This window comes from Gopherus evgoodei, chromosome 2 (genome assembly GCF_007399415.2).
Source record: "Gopherus evgoodei ecotype Sinaloan lineage chromosome 2, rGopEvg1_v1.p, whole genome shotgun sequence".
NCBI lineage: Eukaryota > Metazoa > Chordata > Testudines > Testudinidae > Gopherus > Gopherus evgoodei.
The window spans coordinates 130,065,651-130,089,982 of NC_044323.1; the positions used below are offsets into that span (position 1 = coordinate 130,065,651).

General features: G+C 40.9%; 1 protein-coding gene across 2 annotated transcripts in view; it reads right to left on the reverse strand.

Moving 5' to 3' along the window:
* SEMA5A (semaphorin 5A) overlaps positions 1–24,332 on the reverse strand; it is a 620,036-nt gene that overhangs the window by 17,603 nt on the left and 578,101 nt on the right. For both annotated transcript variants that reach the window (XM_030551691.1, XM_030551692.1), the window contains exons 18-19: positions 15,153–15,323; positions 8,753–8,908 (exon numbers count right to left, since the gene is read on the reverse strand). In XM_030551691.1, coding sequence (XP_030407551.1) covers positions 8,753–8,908; positions 15,153–15,323 — 327 coding nt within the window. The remainder of the gene's footprint in view (positions 1–8,752; positions 8,909–15,152; positions 15,324–24,332) is intronic.

Consider the following 24,332-nt stretch of genomic DNA (forward strand, 5'->3'; position numbering starts at 1 on the left):
ATGCAGACTAAGTAGAATGAAAAGAATATGTAGAATGTTGTTATATTGAATAGCCAAATCCCCAGCTGGTGTAAATCAGCACATCTCCATTAAATCAATGGAACTATGCATATTTACAGAATCAGATATAACAACTGGGAAGCCTCCAGTCCCAGTGAGGTACAAGACTATTTGGTTAAAAAGCCTGGCAAAATTCTACTTGATTCTTCTCCTGAAGTTATTTTCTGATTAATAAAGTATCATTAATTTATCATCATCATCATCATCAATCACCACAGTAAAGGACAGGTGAGTAAATTTTATGCACAAACTCCTAAATTTTAATGACAATTTTTCAAGACTGGGTTAATGGGGTACTGTCATATTAAACCACATAATATCCACAGCGCTGTCAAAAACAAGAGGGATGGGCAGGAAAGAGACTTGGGGAAATCTGATACCTGTGTGAAATGTCTCATTTTTATACAACATTCTCAACTGCGTAGTTATTAGCTGATGAGGAGTAAGGTGAATAGGTGAGTAGACCCCTCACTCCTAATTCTGGAGGAGGAATATGTTAATGTTTAGGAAGTTAAGGAATAAGATTTTTTTTTTATTTAAAGCAATTTCCCTTATAACATAGAACTTGTCTATACTTGGGGCTTGTTTACATTGGCAAGTTTTGTCATCAAAACCTGCCTTTTGGCGACAAAACAGCAATGGCATACACACTGCAATGTGACTTTTTAGAAAATAAACGCCTAGTTTTGGTAACAGAAAACTTCCACCCCTGCAAGAGACTTCTGTCTTTTCCCCTCACTTTATTGTGAGGGGACACATATGGGCAAATTTCTTGAGGCTTGTGCAAAAAGAACTATGATCAGGACATGCAGCAGTGCAGAGCGAAGATAAAGGAGCTGATGCAGGCAAACCACAAGGCGTGTGAAGAGAACCATTGCTCTGGTGGTGCACCTAAGATCTGCCACTTCTGTAAGGAGCTGAATGCTATCCTCAGTGGTGACCCCACCTCCATCGCTGATAGCCCTGTGGATACTTCAGAGGCAGCAGAAAGAGGGGGTAACCCAGAGGCTGAAATTCTGAATGAAGAAGTGGAGCTAGGAGAGGATGTGGAGCTCCCACCAGGGCCACCCGGTGGGGTAGGCAGCCAGGAACTTTTCTCCACTCTAGAAGTGCTCAATGGGGAGCAGGAAGCAGATGAGAAGTGGGGTAAATTGCCACAGCTTGTGTAGGGAATCAAAAAGTGGGAGGCAGGTACTCTTTTCTGTGATCTGGACATTTCCCTGTGTAACTAATCTGCATGGCCAAGCAGGGTATCGATGGACACCGAGACCTCCAGAGAGAGACTCTGGAAAGTTTCCAAGAGGTACTTGTTAATCCTCTGAAGCAGATTCCAAGGGATTGCAGCCCTGTTAGTTCCATTGTAGGAAACTGTACCATGCCATTTAGCAATCACTGTGAAAAAGTGTGTGATAATTTAAGAATGAGTTCCCTGCAAAGCTGTCCTGCAAGCTGTGACTGTTTTGTCTATATGCACAACCGTCTCCCCCCAACTCCCGACACTCATCATGATTGGGGTGCTTGCAGAGCTGTGTGCCTGCCTAGAGTCTCAGAGAGAAAGTGATTTCTACTACCAAAAGGCCTTTGTTCCTAAAATGTTTCAGTTGTTTGCTGGAATGTAACAATCCCTCTTCTGTTCAGCAGACACCTTGAGGAACACACCATGCACGCCTGCCAAATGGCTTCGGCAGATAAGGAAGAATCCTAGGCCAGTGATACTCAAACTTTTGTACTGGTGACCCCTTTCAAATAGAAACCCTCTGAGTGTGACCCCCCCTTATAAATCAAAAATACTTTTTTACATATTTAACACCATTAAATGCTGGATGCAAAGCAGGGTTTGGGGTGGAGGCTGACAGCTCACAACCCCCCCCATGTAATAACCTCCCGACCCCCTGAGGGCTCCCGACCCCCAGTTTCAGAACTCCTGCCTTAAGCGCAGCAAAGTGTTTTGGGAGGTGCTGCAGCGTGATGAAAGACAGACCAGGGAATGGAAAGAGTGCTAGGAAGCCGAAAGGCAGGACAGAAAAGAGAATGCTGCATTTGCTGGGCAAGTGACAGAGCGGATGATAAAAGTTATGGAGGATCAGATAGAGATGCTCAAGTCTTTCATACAGCTGCAGACTGACCAGATCCACTGCAGCACATGCACATGCACAATTCTTTGCCAACCCCTCTACCCCATGCCCAGATATTCCTTTTCACTTCACAGCACTTCACTCCCCTCGCAGCTTGCACAATGATAGTTGGAGCTTCACAATTGTGAGGTTTTACCCTTTTTAACAATAAATAAAGGCTAAAGTATTTAATGGTACAGCATTTTTATTCTGTGTTCTACAAAAGCGTATAGCAATCAGTACACTCTTGGGAACAGGCTTGTTACATGGAGCTTGGGCCCGAAAATTGTACATGGATGCATCAGGGAAGCAACTCCACAACAGACATGTGTTAGTGCCCCCCATTGTCAAAGTGGTTCCTCAAAGCCTCTCTGATGCTAACAGCAGCCCTCTAGGCTCCTCTGACAGCCCTAGCATCTGGCTGTTCAAACTGTGCAGCCAGGCGCTCTGCCTCAGTGCACCACACTTGAGCAAACAATTCACCCAAAGGCCTGGTCTACACTATGCGTTTAAACCGATTTTAGCAGCGTTAAACCAATTTAACGCTGTACTCGTCCACACTACGAGGCCCTTTATATCGATATAAAGGGCTCTTTAAATCGGTTTCTGTACTCCTCCCCAATGAGAGGAGTAGCGCTAAAATCGGTATTACCATATCGGATTAGGGTTAGTGTGGCCGCAAATTGACGGTATTGGCCTCTGGGCAGTATCCCACAGTGCACCACTGTGACCACTCTGGACAGCAATTTCAGCTCGGATGCAGTAGCCAGGTAAACAGGAAAAGCCCTGCGAAATTTTGATTTTCTTTTCCTGTTTGCCCAGCATGGAGCTCTGATCAGCACGGGTGGCAATGCAGTCTCAAATCCAAAAAGAGCTCCAGCATAGACTGTACGGGAGATACTGGATCTGACCGCTGTATGGGGAGACAAATCTGTTCTATCAGAGCTCCGTTACTGAAAACGAAATGCCAAAGCGTTTGAAAAAAAACCCTACAGGCTACACAGTGCTGCATGACAAGCGTAATGGGAAGCCAGAGACTCAAACGGATTCTCATGGAGGGAGGGAGAGGGTACTGAGGACTCCAGCTATCCCACAGTCCACAGCGGTCTCCGAAAAGTATTTGCATTCTTGGCTAAGCTCCCAATGCCTGTATGTTCAAACACATTGTCCTGCGTGGTTCAGGGAATAGCTCATCAATTTACTCCCTCCCCCACATATGTGAAAGAAAAGGGAAAGAAATTGTTTCTTGACTTCTTTCAATGTCACCCTATGTCTACTGAATGCTGCTGGTAGATGCGATGCTGCGGCAGTGAAGAGCAGTATCCGCTCCTCTCCCCTCCGTGGTAGCAGATGGTGCAGTAAGACTGGTAACTGTCTTTCTTATGAACCTGTGAGTGCTCCTGGCTGGCTTCAGGTGAGGCTGGCCAGAGGCGCCTGGGTGAAAATAAGAATGACTCACAGTCATTCCCAGTAGATGGTACAGAACTGCTGGTAACTGTTTTCATCATAGCAACTGGGGGCTGAGCTCCATCAGCCCCCTCCTTTTCATGTGAAAAGAAAAGATTCTGTACTGCCTGGACTATCATAGCAGTGGGATGCTGGGCTCCTCTCCCCCACACTGCTTAATGTCCTGCCTGGACTATCACAGCACCGGGAGGCTGCCTCTCCCTCATTTTATGTCACTAAAAACTCAGTGTTTCTTATTCCTGCATTCTTTATTACTTCATGACACAAATGGAGGGGACACTGCCACAGTAGCCCAGGAAGGTTGGGGGAGGAGGGAAGCAATGGGTGGGGTTGTTGCAGGGGAACCCCCCCTTAATGGCATGTAGCTCATCATTTCTGTGGGATCTGACACAGAGCAGCTGTGCTCTCTGATACACTGCTTCTCTAGTACATTTGCCCCATATTCTAGAGAGGACTGACTCTATTTTTAGAAACCATAAAGGAGGGATTGACTCAGAGAGTCATTCCCAGTTTTGCTTTTGCACCCCTGGCCGATCTCAGCCAGGGGCACCCATGATAGCAGCAGACAGCACAGAAGGACAGATAACCGTCATCTCATTGCCAAATTACACTGGCAGCAGATGGTACAGAATGACTGGCAACCATCTCTGCTACCATGCAAAAGCAAATGAATGCTGCTGTGTAGCGCTGGAGTATCGCCTCTGTCCGCGGCATCCAGCACACATACGGTGACTGTAAAAAAAAAAAAGCTGAACGGGCTCCATGGTTGCCATGCTATGGCGTCTGCCAGGGCAATCCAGGGAAAAAGGGCACGAAATGATTGTCTGCCGTTGCTTTCCCGGAGAAAGAAATGACTGACGACATTTACACAGAACCACCCGCGACAATGATTTTTGCCCCATCAGCCACTGGGCTCTCAACCCAGAATTCTAAGGGGCGGTGGAGACTGCGGGAACTATGGGATAGCTATGGAATAGCTACCCACAGTGCAAAGCTCCGGAAATGGACACTAGCCTTGGACCATGGACGCACACCGCCAAATTAATGTGCTTAGTGTGGTCGCGTGCACTCGACTTTATACAATATTTTATAAAACCGGTTTATGTAAAATCGGAATAATCCCGTAGTGTAGACGTACCCTTAGATTCACACAGACTCTGCAAATTGCAGCACATGGCTATGACCACAGGAATATTATCTTCAGTAAGGTCTAGCCTGCCATTGAGACACCTCCAGCAACCTTTCAAATGGACAAAGGCACATTCGACTACCATGCAGCACCTCTCAGCCTCTTGTTAAAACGCTCCTTGCTGCTGTCCAGGTGCCTTGTGTAAGGTTTCATGAGCCAGGGCTGTAAGGGGTAAGCTGGGTCTCCCAGATACTCTGGGCATTTCCACATCCCCCTCTATGATCTTGTGGTCTGGAAAGGAAGTCCCCGCCTGCAGCTTTCTGTATAGGTCACTGTGAAGATGCATGCGTCATACACCTTTCAAGACCAGCCTGCACTGATGTCCATGAAACACTTCCAGTGATCCACAAGCTCCTGCAACACCATGGAGAAGTATCTTTTCCTATTGATGTTTTCAGAGGCAAGGTGGGCTGGCACTAAAATTGGAATGTGTGTGCCATCAGTCGCCCCACTGCAGTTAGGGAAACCCATCTCTGTAAAGCTATCCACTATTTCATGAACATTTCTCAGAGTCATGGTCCTCCGCAGCAGGATGCGATTTACTGCCCTGCACACTTGGAGTAATATAGCCCCAACAGTGGACTTCAAATTGATTTGCAACTGACTGGTAGCAGTCTGGATTCACCAGCTTCCACACTGCGATTGCAACATACTTCTATACCGAAAGGGCAGCTCTCAATCTGGTGTCCTCACACTGCAGGTCAGGGGCCAGCTCAGCACATAGGTCCATGAAGGTTGCTTTACGCATCCTAAAGTTCTGTACCCACTGGTCATCACCCCACACCTGCATGACATTGTGATCTCACCAATCAGTGCTTGTTTCCCTAGCCCAAAAGTGATAATCTACTGTACGCAGCTGCTCTGCGAGTGCACAAAGCACTGATAAGTAGCTGCTGTCCATATCACACTTGGGTGCTTGTGATTCATCCTGTCAGTAACTTTGCTAGTGACACTGCAAGTAACTGTGCTGCCATGCACGATATTCTCACGACAGCTAACAGCACATAGGAGAGAAATGTGAGATCCATCCTCTCTAACTGCAGATGCTGGCATGCACTACAAAAGACTGACAGTTGGAAAAATGGCACGAAAGGAAACCAGAAACCATTGGAGACTGGGACACAAAGCGGTGCATGACTGTACATTTTGCATGTCCCAGGATGCGCCACGCTCCGTTTTCGCATTCCTACAACACCTAGCAACGGATGGTGTTGCCAGGCACTGTGTGATTCATACCCACAGTCCATTGCTCTCGCTGGCAACAATGGTGCCCCGAATGTGAACATAATCTGTTGACAGAAGGAGCAAATGTAGACATGCTTTGGTGACTTTGCTTTTGTTGATTTTTCCTTGTTGACATTAGTTTCATTGACAAAACTTGCCAGTGTAGACAAGCCCTTAGTGCGCCACTGTAGCACGTAGTGAAGGTGCTACCTACACCAATGGGAGAGATTATCCTGTCAGCATAGGTATTTCATCTCCCAGAGAGTTGGTAGCTATGTCAACGGGAGAAGCTCTCCCGTCGACACAGCACTGTCCTCACTGGGGGTTATGTTGGTATAACTATGTCAGTCTGGGATGTGGAAAATCCATACCCCTGAGTGACGCAGTTATACAGACATAAATTGGTAATGTAGACCAAGCCCTAGGGCTAATAGAATTTACTAGAGAACAATAACATTCTGAAACTTAAAGCAGTCTTAGGGCTCAGAATTTGGAAGGGGTAAAGATGGCTTTAAAACAATCCTGTCACCCATTCTTTCCTCCACCTGAGGCCTGATCTTGCTCCATTATAGTCAACTGGAGTTTTCTCATTAACTTAAATGGGAGCGGGAGCAGGAGCAAGTCTCTAGTGAATCTCACCCTAAAGTTTACTTTAAGAATTTTAGGATGTAGCTTCCTATTAAATTCTCTTGGGTTTGCAGAATAATATGCATAGAATTATATTTAATTTCCACAGAACCCCATTGGTTTCACCCTTATTAAATACCATAGGAATTTTACATACAAGTTTATGAAGGCCAGGATGTCCATTAAGACAACATTCACCCTCCTCGAATATGCTCCTTTATCATATTAGTGTGGTAGTAGCAATACCAGGGAGGTGTGAACACATGGTGAACAAACCTGTGTAAAATTTGGTGTCATTGTTCACTGAGTATACAAGAAAGCTTTATCATCTGGTGAAGGTTGTCAGGGTTGTTGACCAGTATGGTTCTAAAGGTTTTCTTCAGTTTGTGACGTTGTTACTTACAATGTTAATCATGCGCAGGGACATGGTACATTTCTGCTATTTGGGGGGTTTCAATAATAGATTCATAGATTTTAAGGCCAGAAGGGATCACTGTGATCGTCTAAGATGACCTCCTGCATAACACATAGAAATTCCCTGAATGAATTCCTGTTTGAACTAGAGCAGCAATTTTAGAAAAACATCCAACCTTGATTTTAAAATTCCCGTCAAATGGAGAATCCACCACAACCCACAGTGAATTGTTCTAATGGCTAATTACCTTCCCTGTTAAAAAAATGTTTCGTGTCTGAATTTATCTGGTTTTAATTTCCAGCCATTGGCTCTCATTATACCTTTTTCTGCTAGATTGAAAAGCTCTCTATTACCATTTTTTTGTTCCACTTGTAGGTATGTATAGATTGGATCAAGTCACCCTTATCCTTCTCCACATTAAGCTATACACACTGAGCTCCTTGAAGCATATATTCCTATCTTTAATCATTCTTGTGGTTCTTCTCTGAACCCTCTCCAGTTCATCAACAACCCTCTTGAATTGTGGACACCAGAACTGGACACAGTATTCCAGCAATGGTTTGCACCCATGCCAAATACAGAGGTAATATAACGTTCCTACTCCTACCTGAGATTCCCCTGTTTAGGCATTTTATGGCCACAACATTGTACTGGGAGCTCATATTCAGCTGATTATTCACCACAGCCCCCAAATCTTTTTCAGAGTCACTGCTTCCCAGGATACTATCCCCAATCTACATGTATAACTTTACATTTGGCTATACTAAAATGTATGATGTTTGTTTTTGCCCAGCTTACCAAGCAATCCAGATCACTTTGTATCAGTGACCTGTCCTCTTCGTTATTTACCACTCCCTTAATCTTTTTGTCATCTGCAAACTTTATCAGTGATGATTTTACGTTTTCTTCCAGATCACTGATAAATTTAATTTATGCAATATTGATTTTGGATCATTCTAGTTTTTTATCAAAATGTTGTGCAGTACTAAGTCAACTATACAGAAGTCTAAGTATATTACAATCAACACTATTACCTTTATTAACCAAATTTGTAATTTCATTAAAAATTTCAATTTAGTTTGACGGGATCTATTTTCCATAAACCTATGTTGTTTGGCATTAATGACATTACCCTCCTTTAATTCTTGATCATCAAGTTCTGTATCAGTTGCTCCATTATCCTGCCTGGGATTGATGTGAGGCTGTTAGCCCTATAATTTGGTCCATCATAATCCATCTTTCAAGTTAGAAGGTGTCAGGTGTGCATGCTGGGAAACAACTGACAAAAAAAAGAGCAGTATAAAACCAAGAGGCTTTGTCTGGTGGGACACTCTGCATATGCCTGGGGCTGGCCATGCCTATTGTGCTCCAAGAACTGCAGTATTCTTGTAAATCTGAAACCACTTTGAAAGGGACTTGTTCAGGTCAGTAACGCATGAATGGGGACAAAGTGTAGTGAAATTTACTGAAATGAGTTTAGTCTCAAATATAGCTAAGAAGTGGTGGAATGAGAAGCATACTGCACAGCTGTCTTTTGCATTGGGACACCTCCTCCAGGGCAGTTTCCATAGCTTCTGTGATTTGGCTCCCTTCTGCACTGTGCAGCAGAGTTGTTGTGAATGATTTCACTTATTCTTTAAAAGTAAATGATCTTACCTGGTAAGAAGTTAGAATCGAAAATACAAGTTCGACTCTCAGTGGTGTTCCCAGAACACTGGTTGCCCACAGGAAATAAAATGATACACTGACGAACGCGGAACTGGACTCCGGATGAATCACAATCAGACCACTCAGACCAGTCGGACCAGTTGTCTGTATTAGTTATAAAGAGAGGGAAATAATGGAAATAAGTCTTACAAATTAACCACATCAGAGTGAAAAAGTAAATGTCTTGCTATAAATAAGGACAGGACACATGCCAGATCTTCATCTGGTGTAAACTGGCATAGTTCCATTAACTTCAGTGAAGCTATGTCAATTCACATCAGCTGAGCATCTGTCCCATATATGGCAAAGACCACAAAAAATGCAACTTTCCCTCTGAAATTGGAAGTTCAGCATTGCAAATGTTCTACAGGATGTACATTTATCACAGCAATATTACATTTTTCCCCACTGTACTTGTGTGCATGAGTGTGCAATAAAAAGTGTAACTATGTTACCATAAATTTACCACAGGTCTTCAAGGCAGATGATTCCAGTTTGTTAATTTATGTAACTGATCAGTAGCAACATAGACCTATAGAAATACATGTTCCTGGTTTGATGCAGGATGTTGGTTTAAATAAAAAACAGGAGGCACCTTCTTGTTACTCTGGCATTGTTCTTCTCTTCTGCAATCAAAAGGCACTCTCTTATATCTCAGATCAGATCTCCAGATTGCTTCTCTTTATCCGGTTTGGTTCATTATCAGCCTCTGTTTCTTCTTTAGCTTTGTTCCTCTGCCTATCTAATTTTATTTAATGAATTTTTATTTTCACATCATGCTACCTCTGTGTGATCTCAGCATACTGCTCTTAAATGAAGTGAATTTATCTGGACCATATTAGATACTGTGTGTTTACTCATCTAACATCTTTCTTACAGTACATGAGTAAGTCCTGTCTTCACTGCATTTTTTTAGGGTTTGGTGTATAGTAGTAGAGGGCTGTAAAAATCATTTGTTTCACTTTGTAGGAGTTAGTGGAAACAAAGATAATTTTATTCAACAACTAATTTACTTTGAGTTTCTGATTTGAGTTAAATCAACCCAATAGCCCAAAGCAAAACTTAGATCCCACTATCAAATTTCACCTATTCTTGTGTCAAAACCAGGCAAATTCAAAAATGTCACATGATTTCAAATGCGAAACTATAAAGTAGCCTAATTCTACTGGAAAATGGACCCAAATTCATTCAAAATAAATGTAGGATAATTTGAAAGGGTTTTGAATCTTTTGGAGTAAACAGTCTGATTTTTAAATGAAAAACCTGAAACCAGAAGAGTCTCACGTGGCTTCAGCTTTTACTGTGAATACTCTGCATAACTCTAGCATATAGTACTCATATTTACAAATTACCATTCTACTATCTCTAACAATAAAATAAAGGCCTAAATCATTTTTAAAAAATATGCTGTAATATCTAATCGTGAATGTTTTCAGACTGCATTTTGTAAAGTTTAGTTCAGGGTGCTACGTATAACATAACATTATTGAATATCTGCTCCCTAACTATATAAATAAATGGGGTGGGGGAGATTGAAATAATTTTAGGGTATTAAATAAAATTCAAAAGAACTGTAAGGTTGTGCTCACACTGCTGCAAGTTTAAAGTGATCCTGTCAGGTTAAAAATTTTAGCCCAGATCTTCGACCCTAGCTGAGAAGCATACAGCTCTCTTAAACAGAAGCCTATGCACTTCCCCAGTCCTGAGCTGGCTATTTTATATAAAATATTATGGGTCAATCTGGTGGAAGCAATACTATTTTTGATTACACTCTCCAGAATAAAACCTACCAAATTCTCTAAAAGCTCTATATTGGAGGCCAGGCTAATGATTAACAAAATGTATTCACCTGTGGTTATCTGAATGTGAAATTATTCATATATATTCAAGTATGTATATATGGATGAGGACACTCTCACCTGTGCTGAATGACAGCTTTTTCAGCTACAGGCACACACAATTATTTGACATGAATGCTCGGACATCTATTTGAAAGAAGCACCAGTGCAAATAATTTGCAATATTGTTCAACAAATAAATATGTGTATTACTTTGAGCATACAACATTAAACTTTTACTTTTACTTCCTGTTTTGTATGTAGGCACTCTGCACAGAGTTACCTCACTGCTGTACATCACAAGTAAACTTAAAACCTGGCTATCTGGGGTTGAGTCCAGACCTGCCTATCTGAGTCATTGAAAAGGATAAGAAGTAGGTCTTATGGCCAAATAATAGAGATATTTTTGATCCTTATTGTATGGAGTGGCTTTAATATGGTGTTTCTATTCACATTCATTCACTGCCTCCAAAATCAGGGAGCTGGATGCAGTATGGGTGGGAAAAAAATTCAGAGTCCTTAGCTGGGACATATTTTTATTGGCCCTTTTATATGTTGGTGGTATCATTGCTGGGCTCTGCCACAGGGCCTTGTCAGGATCCAGTAGTGCTTCATTGATGGGCAAGGTAACATGGTCAGAAGGAGTCCGTTGAAGGATATCCAGGAGTTTATGCTGCAATTCTTTGATTTTCTTCAAGGGGATCTGTAAAGGGTCTACATAAAGTTTAATTAACCCTTGGAAATTAATCATCAGCTACAGAAGGGGCGGGGAGGCATAACCATCTCATCTGGGGAAGAAAAAGTAGCCTCCTTTTCTGCTCTGGCCTGTGGAGTAGCCTCCTTAGTCTGTGGAGTAGCCTCCTTATCTGCTCTGGCCTCCTGCTCTTCAAAGGATTCTTGAACCTGAGGAAGGTGAGGAGAGATAGATAGGGTAGAAGGATTTCTTCTTCTGTAGTCCCCTAAACAAGACATTATAGGTGCCCCCCAAAACTGTTGGTGATATGGCCACTGAAGGAGTCCATATGACATGGGGTGTGGCATCACTGTGCTTGAACCAGGTTGTAGGGGCATGTGCTCATCGTTGATGTAACTCTTCCTTTTCCTCAAAGGTAGGAGAAAGGAACTTAGATGAGAGTACACATTTATGAAGCGGGGGAGCTCCACCACTCTCCAAAGATGTGAGAGAGTCAAACGGTATTGGGGAGAATGAACTATCTTTTCATGGGACTTTTCCAAGGATTTACCTTGGGCAGACCCAGGTGAATGTGCTGAAGTTGAAGAGGCCCTGTGCTTACTCCGATGCTAATGTCCAGCGGGGATCCTGGCTTGGATCTGAGGTTGGACAGAGAGAGCCTTCCATCATCAAGAGGCTGAATCCTGTCTCTCAATTCTTCCTAGCCCTGCCTTTAAAAGCAGAGCAAATGGAGAACTTTGTGGGAGCAATGAAACTCCCCCAAGCAGCAGATGCAAGGGGAGTGCTTGTCAGTAACTGGGATAGCTTCCTGGAAAGAGAGGCACCGTTTGAAACCCAGTGAGCCACAGAATCACAATGGTGATCTGAGGAGAAAGTTCCAAACCCCAAAGGAGGAAGGAATTTAGACTGATACGTCTAAAATAAGAAAGAAAGAAAGAAAGAAAGAAAGACTAATTGGAGTAGCTCATGATTTTGAGTAGAAAGGCATAATAATGCTCCATCTCAGGCCAAGGTGATTGAGAAGGAACTGAGGGCGATTCAACCTTATAGCCCTATATAGCCTCAGTGCAGGGCATGAGAATATACAGGGCACATGAGTGGGTCCAACAGGCACTACTACCAAAAATCTGTGATCAAAGACATATAGTGTAAGTGCACCTGAAGTTGAGCACCTATCCGTACATTAAGTGAAGAAAAATCAATGTTTGTCCACGTACTTCTCCAACAGAACTGTGCACTTCTTTCTAAAAATTCAATTCTTTTATCCATTATTTGTGTGTGTGAGTGATCGGTCCAAAGACAGCATGTTATTTCTCTCTTGATGCCGCCACAAATACATTATTCTAAGTACCCAATATTGTTGTATGCAATACTACATATTATAGACACCACTGCTACAGATAACATTCAGTGACATGCTGTACATAAAGAATTACTGATCAATGGTATAGATATTCCATTCATTTAAGTAAGATTTTGTTTAGTTAAAATTAAAAAATAGGAATATAAAATTGAAAAGATTGTGTGAGAAATAGTTATTGTGCATAAACCATTCTGTAGCTGTTTTTCGAGTGTTAATATCTTGGTCACTTCCAGTTGTAACTGACATTAAAAAAAAACAAAACCCCTCAATACCTACTGAGGATCAGCAGCATGTAAAATTTAATTTTCCATTAAATTCTGGCAAAATAAACTGTTTGAAATTGCAAGAGCCTTTTTTTTTCTTGTTCACCTCTTAAACAATTATCGTCATTATTTTTTTGGATTAAAAATTCCACCTCGGTTTGTAATTTCCAGATGCCAAGTTTCAACCAAATATCTGTTTGAAATGACTATATTCCTTTTCCTCCTTAAATCTTTGATTTGTACACTTGTTTTAAAAATACAGGCTCTCTGGCCTGCAAATTGATCAGTATGGGCATACCCCTGTGCCTGTGGGTGGTTCAATCAAAGTCAATATGGCCCTGCACTGGTGCAGCGGTCTGTGCACATGGAGCATTTTACAGCACTGGGGTCACAGTTTTGGGCCCATAATGTGTAATAAGAACAGTAAAAGAGAGCTGTGAAAAAGCAACTAGTGCATATGGCTATGGCTACTTTTCAAACTAAAGCACAGCTAGTTAGAAGACATATTTATTTTTGAGGGGGAGACAGAGGAAAATAAACTGCAAATTTTCATCTAAAAAGTAAGCTTGGTTTTTAGTTAGATTTGAATATTAAACAAAGCAAAGAGGTATGTGAGACATCTGTGTCACTCTGATGATTAAAAAGGCTTTAATGTAGATGATAAATGATTTTTGTTGGAAAAAATAGATATAAGAATCAAGTCATAAGCTAAAGAGCACAAATTATAAATGCCTGAAAACTGGGGTTGCTAATGGAAATGCTAACAGACCATTAACAATAGCAGCACTACAAGAGCAACCACTATAATATTACTGGAAACAGCACAAGAAACATGACAGTGCTGACCATTTAAAAATGCCTTAAGGATCTGAGGCTGCTGTGATAATTTTAAGTACATATTACTCCATCTCTCTTGAGGAATCAAATCAACAACAGAATTCTATTTTCACTTTTTAAAACCCAAGGTGGAGAGTTAAGTTTGCTGTAATTTTGACAGAGTAGGTGCTATTTTATTCCACTGCAAGTCATGAAGTACTTAGAAAAGGAAATTAACTCTAATTGTAGTTTGGGTAATAGCATCTATAAATTCACACTCTTGGGTCTTGTATGCTCATGTCCACGGCCTCATCACATGAGAAGTAAGTTTATGCCATAAAGTTTAGAAACCCCTCAATCAAGCAGGTAAAGTAACAAGGCATCATTGCAGCTAGCAGACATTACTTTTTAACAATGATCAAGAACAGAAGGTGTTAACTATAACCTATAAACCAGCAAGACACAAAAAACTTGCCCAGTGGTGCCTCTGCCTTGACTTATCTCTTTATGTTACTTTTTACTTTCTACTTCTGATTCTTTTATTAGTCTTTTTATTTTCCTTGTTTTACAAAGATTTAACATTTCACAAGACCACTTGGCAAGGGTCAAAAAAGCCAATCAAAATGACAGAAAATATCATGGTCCACTTCCATTATGATTACATATAGATATTACAGTAGTATCCAGAGGCCCCAAAGTGCTCTACAAATATGAACAAACATGCAGTTCCTGCCCCAAAGGTCTTACAATCTAGGAAAGCATTTTAAAGGATTAACGTTTTTGTAAATGTGAAAACAGATTGCACTAAACTTTGTTCCCATTTCTTATTTTAGAAGAGCTCAGATGTAATTTTTAAATCAAAATGTCTTTTTTTCAGATCAGGAGCTAGATAGGTCCTCAGGTGGTGTGAACTGATACAACTCTATTGAAGTCTTCAGCATTACATTGATTTACATCAGCTGAGGATCTAGAGCCTCCGAACTTTTGCTTGCCTACAACACCCAGTACTACAACTGAATTGTTTTTTGCACTATTATAACTAAAAATCTCTCAAGGCATCAATCTTTTGTGTGCAGAACTGCACCATTTTAAATTACATTGACCTTCAACCTGGAAACTAAACTGATAGCCTCTAAAAATTGTTTTAACATGACACTAGAGCTATCTCCTGTGGGCCAAATTCTGCCCTTAGATGTACATTCACAGCAAATTCATTGTAAGCTGATGTGTATGTACCAGAGGACAGAAAGAATTTGCTCCTAAATGTTTAATAGGTTGATAAAGGTATAATGTACTTTACTGAACAAGTTGAGCAACAGCCACCCGATTCTATGGTATACTCAAAGTAAAGCAGCACTGTATGGATTTGTTGTACCTGGACAGGGTTGTGTGTTGCAAAGTGCCTCTTCAGTGTGAAGTCCAAGGCAGATGTCCCCTCCATAGGCTGGGGCTGGGTTTGTGCATGAGCGGGTCCTCATGTAATGTCCACCTCCACAAGTTGCTGAGCACTTTGACCATGATGACCAACAGGACCAACCTCCATCAACTAGAAAGAAATAACAACTCATTTTTCTAAGTCTGTGCATGGATGAACCACTTAAATCAACCTATCCAGTTTGTGTTCTATGGGCACGAGTCAAAGTTTACTGCAGTCAATGGAAGATTTTTAAGCCCCATCTGGTAATGGGATCAGGCTATGAAGCTTACTTTACATTCTGAGATTTATAAAAGTATTGTCCAATGGAAGGAAGAATAAGGAACTAGAGCCCAGTGTGGATACAAAATTTATGTCCGCGGATGCAGATATCCGCAGATATAAGTAAGTATCTGTGGAGCTGCAGGGCTCTACCACAAAATTAGCAGCATGTCGGGCCTCCACTCCCAGGAGCCAGTGCCCTGCACTGGTAGCTCTGCCGGCATGGCTGTTCCACCCACAGCCCCACCCCTAGCCCTACCCACTGGGGCAGGCACTAGATTCACTGGCAGCTGTCCCTGGTCGTGCTCGTGTGTGCAAGCGGTTAGCACACTCTGGGACATGAGTCCTTTCCACACAGCAGTCTGTGTCTCCTGTCTGGGTGCATGCGAGCTGCTTGCACACACTAGCACGACCAGTGACAGCTGCTGGTGAGCCTGGTGCTGCCCCAGTGGGCAGGGCTGGGTTGGGAGTTTGTTTAAAACAGAGGCAAGGTGATTACAATAACAAAAGGCTTGTCATTAAATTAAATTAAGGATCATTAGATGATCCTGAAAGCATTGCCAGGCATTCCAGTTAAAAGACAGGAAACAAAAGGTAGGTTTCACCATCTCAAAAAAGGCACTAAAATGGGGGTGGGGGAAGAAGCAGGGCCGACGAGAGAGGGGGGAAGCTGGTACAAATTACCGGGACCCAGTGGTCCGGAAGGGGGCCCGGCTTCCCCTGCCCTGTTTAGCTGGTCCACCCTTGCTGGGGGGCCCGAAAAAAATTTTTTCACTGGGGCCAATATCTAAATAAGTACTTTGCCTCAGTCTTTAATAAGGCTAATGAGGAGCTTAAGGATAATGGAAGGATGACAAAAAGGAATGAGGATATGGAGGTGGATATTACCACATCTGAGGTAGAAGCCAAACTTGAACAGCTTAATGGGACAAAATTGGAGGGCCCAGACAATCTTCATCCAAGAATATTAAAGGAACTGGCACATGAAATTGCAAGCCCATTAGCGAGAATTTTTAATGAATCGGTAAACTCAGGGGTTGTACCATACGACTGGAGAATTGCTAACATAGTTCCTATATTTAAGAAAGGGAAAAAAAGTGATCCGAGTAACTATAGGCCTGTTAGTTTGACATCTGTAGTACGTAAGGTCTTGGAAAAAATTTTGAAGGAGAAAGTAGTTAAGGACACTGAGGTCAATGGTAATTGGGACAAAGTACAACATGGTTTTACTAAAGGTAGATCATGCCAAACCAACCTGATCTGCTTCTTTGAGAAGGTGACAGATTATTTAGGCAAAGGAAATGCAGTAGACCTAATTTACCTCGATTTCAGTAAGGCATTTGACACGGTTCCACATGGGGAATTATTAGTTAAATTGGAAAAGATGGGGATCAATATGAAAATTGAAAGGTGGATAAGGAACTGGTTAAAGAGGAGACTCCAACGGGTCATACTGAAGGGTGAACTGTCAGGCTGGAAGGAGGTTACTAGTGGAGTTCCTCAAGGATCGGTTTTGGGACCAATCTCATTTAACCTTTTTATTACTGACCTTGGCACAAAAAGCAGGAATGTGCTAATAAAGTTTGCGGATGACACAAAGCTGGGGGGTATTGCTAACACAGAGAAGGATCGGGATATCATACAGGAAGATCTGGATGACCTTGTAAACTGGAATAATAGTAATAGGATGAAATTTAATAGTGAAAAGTGCAAGGTCATGCACTTAGGGATTAATAAGAATTTTAGATATACACTGGGGACACATCAGTTGGAAGCAACAGAGGAGGAGAGGGACCTTGGAGTATTGGTTGATCACAGGATGACTATGAGCTGCCAATGTGATATGGCCGTTAAAAAAGCTAATGCGGTTTTAGGATGCATCAGGCGAGGTATTTCCAGCAAAGATAAGGAGGTGTTAGTACCATTATAAAAGGCACTGGTGAGACCTCACCTGGAATACTGTGTGCAATTCTGGTCTCCCATGTTTAAGAAGGATGAATTCAAACTGGAACAGGTTCAGAGACGGGCTACTAGGATGATTCGAGGAATGGAAAACTTGTCATATGAAAGGAAACTCAAAGAGCTTGGCTTGTTTAGTCTAGCCAAAAGAAGGCTGAGGGGGCATATGCTTGTTCTTTATAAATATATCAGAGGGATTAATATTAGGGAGGGAGAGGAATTATTTAAGCTTAGTACCAATGTAGACACAAGAACGAATGGGTATAAACTGGACATTAGGAAGTTTAGACTTGAAATTAGACGAAGGTTTCTAACCATTAGAGGAGTGAAGTTCTGGAACAGCCTTCCAAGAGGAGTAGTGGGGGCAAAAGACATATCTGACTTTAAGACTAAGCTTGATAAATTTACGGAAGGGATGGTACGATGGGATAGCTTAATTTTGGCAATTGACCTTTGATTACCAGCAGATAAGTATGCTCAGTGGTCCGTGATGGGATGTTGGATGGGATGGGATCTGAGTTACTGCAGAGAATTCTTTCCTGAGTGCTGGCTGGAGAGTCTTGCTCATATGCTCAGGGTTTAGCTGATCGCCATATTTGGGGTCGGGAAGGAATTTTCCTCCAGGGCAGATTGGCAGAGGCCCTGGAAGTTTTTCGCCTTCCTCTGCAGCGTGGGGCATGGGTCACTTGCTGGTGGATTCTCTGCAGCTTAAGGTCTTCAAATCACAATTTGAAGACTTCAATAACTCGGACATAGGTTAGGGGTTTGTTACAGAAGTGGATGGGTAGGATTCTGTGGCCTGCTTTGTGCAGGAGGTCCTACTAGATGATCACATTGGTCCCTTCTGATCCTAAAGTCTATGAGTCTATGAATCTATGAAAAGAGGCAACTAAGGGGGGATATGATAGAGGTCTATAAAATTATGAATGATGTGGAGAAAGCGAATAAGGACACAGTTTGGCTGCCCTGCTAATTTTTTCCCATGGGTCTTCCAGCCCTGGAGCACCCACATAGTCAGCGCCTAACGAGGAAGTGTTATTTACCCATTCACATAACACAAGAACCAAGGGTCACTCAAGGCAATTAATAGGTAGCAGCTTTAATACAAATATAACGAAGTACTTCTTCATGCAACACACAATCAACCAGTGAAACTTGGGTTTTAAAAAAGAACTGGATAAGTTCATAGAGGATAGGTCCATCAATGGCTATTAGCCAGGATTGTCAGGGATGCAACCCCATGCTCTGTGTGTTCCTTAATGTATGATTGCCAGAAGCTGGGATTGGATGAAAAGGAATGGATCACTCAATAAATTGCCCTGTTCTGATCATTCCCTCTGAAGCACCAACTTCCAGCCACTGTCGGAAGACAGGGTACTGGGTTACATGGAACATTGGTCTGCCCAAGTATGGCCTTTATGTTCTTTATAGCACAACTGCAAAAGAATGACTGAAGTTCATGTTTCACAGAGGTGGGCTGAGAGTATGGGTTTTTGGTTTCAAAACCAAGCAGGTTTGTTTTGGATCTGGATTCCATTATATCCAAACTCTGGAAGTAGGAGGTGGCATGGATATTTAGCCCATCTCTGTTTTAAGCAGAAATATGCATATAGATACATTTAGGTTTCTGGTTTTAAGTTTAAAATGATATCACCCTCTCTTTTAATACTTACATAGGAAAATAATACGTGTTGTCAACACATCTGCTTATCTTTATAAAAATGCATAATAAAATACACACCACTAATAGGTTAAGCCTAAAATAAACAGTTAACGATTTTACTGGGTTATTACCTTTCCTGCTCCGAAAATTGTTTACACAGTTTTAGTCTTCCCTGCCTACCAGTCTCATGCAGTCCCCAGACAGTTTACAGCAGGGATTCTTGTTGGGCTGACAGATTGTACATGCATAACAAGAGCATGGTTCAAAAGACGTATAAAAGAGATTTACAGATACTTCTTGAAATATGTTCCCATTTTTCTAAAAAATAAGCATTACATAGCTGTAGCTTTAAATACATTTTTGGAAGATAAGAACTGCTACATCGAAATACACTAATGATACACACCTAGTAAATACATATTGAATGTATACGTGCACATCAGATATTTATGCCTGCACATAACTTGACACTTTGTGTAAATATATGACTTATGTGCATAAACTAGGCATGTACAAATGTGTATGTAACCCACACACCTCCTGGGTGTGGTGCTCTGTCCCATCTAGTGGCACCAAGACCACTTAGAGAGAGATCAATGAGTCTGCTCTACAGCCTTAGCTAAGGGGCATGTGGCTTTTAGCTCATGACGTAGAGGCTCAAGCATTTAGCTCCAGAGATCCAAGGTTCAATCATACCTGCCGGGGTTTGTCAGTGTTACGTGTACAACTGCACACACTTAACTTTGAAAATCAGGCATCAACTGAAATTCTTTTTACAGCCACCCTTAAAAAGTGGATGTTTACCATCCACAGTAGTTAAAGTTACCATAGCATTTGCAATATTTCCCACTCTAAGCATAGGGAATATCACACTTTATTAGAGGTAAATACTCCCATTGCCTTATATGATTTATTTTAATGGTTCATTCATTTTAATACACTCTTTGGGAAACCTTAATTCATTGACATGACTGAATATAAAATTTATGTACCTCTCAAACAATACTCCTTAATGAGTCCTTTTGAACCTTTCTGTTCTAAGAAGTCAAAGAGTATTTAAAGGTGTAAAATCCTTTTCTTCAATTTGTTGATATGGCTCCGCAATAGAAAAAATTATCCATGTACTGTAGTGCATTATCCAAAAAATATTCAGATTTAAATCTTCCAGCTAGTGACATTGAAGAATACTTTAAATATATTGAGGACAGGTCATTTTGCTTAGAAAACAAGTTACATCACATGCACATTTGCCAAGTCAAATAGAACTCATTCATATGGAAAGATTGCAAAAGCAGGAAAATGAGTTTCGAGGATCTTTTTTATTTAGGTATCAATATCTTACACATAATGAATATTCAGGATCTCATGCTGTTCAAGCAGGCAGTTTAGTAGTCTATACCTGCAGCTACTAGTCAAATGGGCCTTTAATAGAAGTTATTAGCATATATAAAATTTCCTTTCTATAATGTTTTACAGCATGCACTTATTGTACTGAGTTACCTTGAAAAGCAACAAACCATACAGTCAACAAAGCACTATATAAAAACAGTAAATGAGATATTTATGGTACCACGTAAACCATTTCTGCAATATGTTACTAGCTTGTCTGCTTTCCAATAGCTCCTAAAAAAGAGACTATTTTGACTGATCAATCAGTCATCATTACCTCACCCACCTTGTCGCTCTAATATCCTGAGACCAACATGGCTACGACAACAGGACATACAGATTTCTGTTTTATAACTACAGTTATTATAGCTATGTTATAAGCTGGGGGAGGAGGGGGGAGATTGGACATAATATAATAGAATATATGACAGAGGCTTGATTGTAGTTGTGCTAAAGGGCATGATTATAATATGTGCTGTCCTTTCTACCTATTTAGGCTGCCATCATAAATTTCTAGTTCTCAAAAAAGCTGAATACTCCCCCTTTTATCTGTCCAGCTAAACTTTTTCTTCTTAACAATAGGGGATGATAAAGGCATCATCATGGTTAAATAAGATCAAAGGAGTGGGTGTTTACTGCATGAGGTTTTACAGGACCTAAATAGAACTCTTTGGTTGCTTTCATCTTTTTATAATGTTGCTTAGCAACCCAGAACCATCTGTTTTCTCTTCCTTTGTTGTCCATGATGTATAGTCCTTAATGCTGATTCAGCCTTATTGATAAAAAATAAAGAATTATGAAGAAAGCTCCAGACATTATATAATTTCTTTATATAACAGTATAGCAGAACTATTGGATAAAAAATAATTAATTACCCAATAATGGAAAATTGCTTTAAAATACTTCACAAGTATTCAGATTGATATGTTGTGTAGCAAGGCTTTTTCAACAAGCAAGGGTGCTCTCAAAATAATGTTTTCTTTTATAGGGGTTGTTTTTTGTCTTCCTGAATAATCAGGCAACTCTCTGCCTAATAGCTGTTGCCCTGGTTAATAAATATTGCTCCAAAAAGATGAGAAAAAAAATCCCGGGGAAGAGGATGTTCCAGGGAAAAGTAGTCTATAGAAATAGGACCTCCTGTGGCTCCAATAAAACACTCACACACTGGACAATTTCCAAAAGACTATTAGGTAAATTGGTCATCCTTCCATGCACTTTGAGTTTTACAAAAGAGAGGAAGAAACAATGAGCAGAGAGGGTGATTCTCTTCATTCACAAAAATTTTCATGGAATTGCGAAAGTAGGAGTTTTGCACAGAATGGGCAGTATCCTTCAGAATTGAAGCTTTCATTTAAGTTATTTCTAGCCCTTCTGGGTATGAAGATAAATAAAAAGTTACTAATCTAAAAGTTATCTTGTTGAGAACATAGCAAAAGAGAATGAATAACAGCAAGGAAGATTGGAGTCTTCTCTGTTCAGATGGAAGAGAGTGAACTGATAAGAGATTCACAGAAATGTAAATGGCATCACATGGCTAAGTTGAATTAGAATTTTGCACTAGCACAAATGTGGAATTTTGAGGTGCCTGGGAAAGTGGTGGATTGGAGATCTGACCCTCTGTTGTATCCTTCTGGATTCCCAGACGCAATCTGATTCCCAGTCCATCCCACTTGCTTCTTTCTAAGTCCCTATGGATATCACTGCATTTCCCCTGACCTGTGGGAAAGAGTAAAAACAAAAAATAAAGCTTTTCGCTCCCAGTTCAGTGCTGCTTCAGTCAACATTCATAAAGGAAGTGTTGCAGGTAGCAGACAGCTGACTCAGAGCAATGCAGCAGCAACAAAGGCAGACTAATGCCTATAGGGGCAGTACAACAGTAAGAACTAAAGCCAAAGCCTTTAGGAAGGACTCAGATTGACTTAATGGCCTCTGGATTAGATGAGAATAGCCCTAAGCCATTTTTTTTCCTGATGTATGAAGTCACCCAAGGATGAATTTGGTCCATTACTTTTAAATATCCTCCTCTTTTCTACAGGCCACAGTATTTCTGCAGAGAAAAAGGTGGCAGAAATGAAAAAAGCAACAGATTAACAGGTTTTTCAAAGTCGCATACAGTCTCTATAATATCCATACAAGAATTTTTGTAAAACCAGGAAAGAGTTCTGTGGCACCTTATAGACTAACAAACAAAGGTGCCACAGAACTCTTTGCCGCTTTTACAAATTCAGACTAACACGGCTACCCCTCTGACACAGGAATTTTTATAGTATCTGAACTTATCTGTATTTTTAGCTTCGTGTTTATTGGTATATGACTATTTCTGCTGAATATATCAGAGTTTTCACAGTCTACATTTAAAAAAAAAGTGGTAATAAAAATAGTGTGACACCGATGAAATTCCAAATATTAAAATAAGATAGCAAAATTTCAAATCTTGAAAATAGAATTAATCCATTTCCTTCCATACATATTAGTATATCTATGTATTTCCTATATTTCAATATTCCATATTTCAACCACATATCAATATCTTAAACAAAACAAAGAAATGAATGGGGATGGATGGATGGACAGGCAGACAGAGAGGTATGAATAGAGATGGATGGATGGAGATGGATGTCAACACACATTTACAAATACTTTTCTTCATAATAAGGATATTTTGTACTTTTAAATCCAGTATGATTCAGTATATCTCTGTACCACTAGAAAAAGCACATTACGCAGAGATCTAACATTATTTTCCATATTGTTGGACAATAATCTCAGTATATCTGAACCAACAGAAAAAGTACATTATGCAGAGTTCTAACATGTTATTTTCCATGTTGCTGGACAATAATCTGAGTACAATTAACTCCTTTTTACATGAATTATTTCAGATGACCATTCTTTCCAATGACAACAGTGATTATATCCTATTAATGCGAACTGGAGTGTCACATGATATGCACAATTCTAAGTCACATTTGACCAGCAGAGAAAATAAATCATGGTATGCTATTCCAGTAAAGGCTAGAATATGAACATGTCAGAGAAAATACTCACCAAAGATTCCCTGTCTGAAGATTTCTTACCCATATTTTAGAAATCATGTGAAAGACATTTCATGACTTTCCTTCTGCATGCCCTAGATTGTCTAGTTATGATTATCAAAGCTTCGAGACAAAGCAGGCATGCAATTATTATATACCAGGGATCGGCAACCTTTGGCTGGTTTGTTTACCTGCTGCATCCGCAGGTTTGGCTGATAGCAGGTCCCACTGGCTGCGGTTTGCCACTCCAGGCCAATGGGGGAGTCAGGAAGCGGCAGCCAGCACCGCTTCCCGCAGCCCACATTGGCCTGGAGCAGCCAGTGGGAGCTGCAATCAGCCAAACCTGCGGATGTGGCAGGTAAACAAACCAGGGGGCTTACTGTGGTGGGCCACTTGCCAAAGGTTGCCAATCCCTGTTATATACATTAATATGTTAACCCTTAATGTTAAGGGCAGCTGTGATTTGGATTGAGCATGGAACTGAGAATCAGGAAATCAGGGTTTTATTTTCAACTCTGCCACTGATTTTGCATGACCTTAGTATACCAGTTAATTTCACTGTGCCTCAATTTTTCCACCTGTAAAAAGGGGGATAACAGTATGTACCCAACTTTGTAGAGAACTTTGAGTTTTGTGGATAAAAAACACTACATAGCAGACTCTCACTAATCCACACTTGGCTTAGCCACACACTTCATCTTAATCTTCAAAAAGAATTACGGTAATTATCTCTCCATCTCACAATAAATATTTAATAGCACATGCTAAATTCCAGACTCAGATGTATTCATTACTTGAGGAAAGTGGCACTGG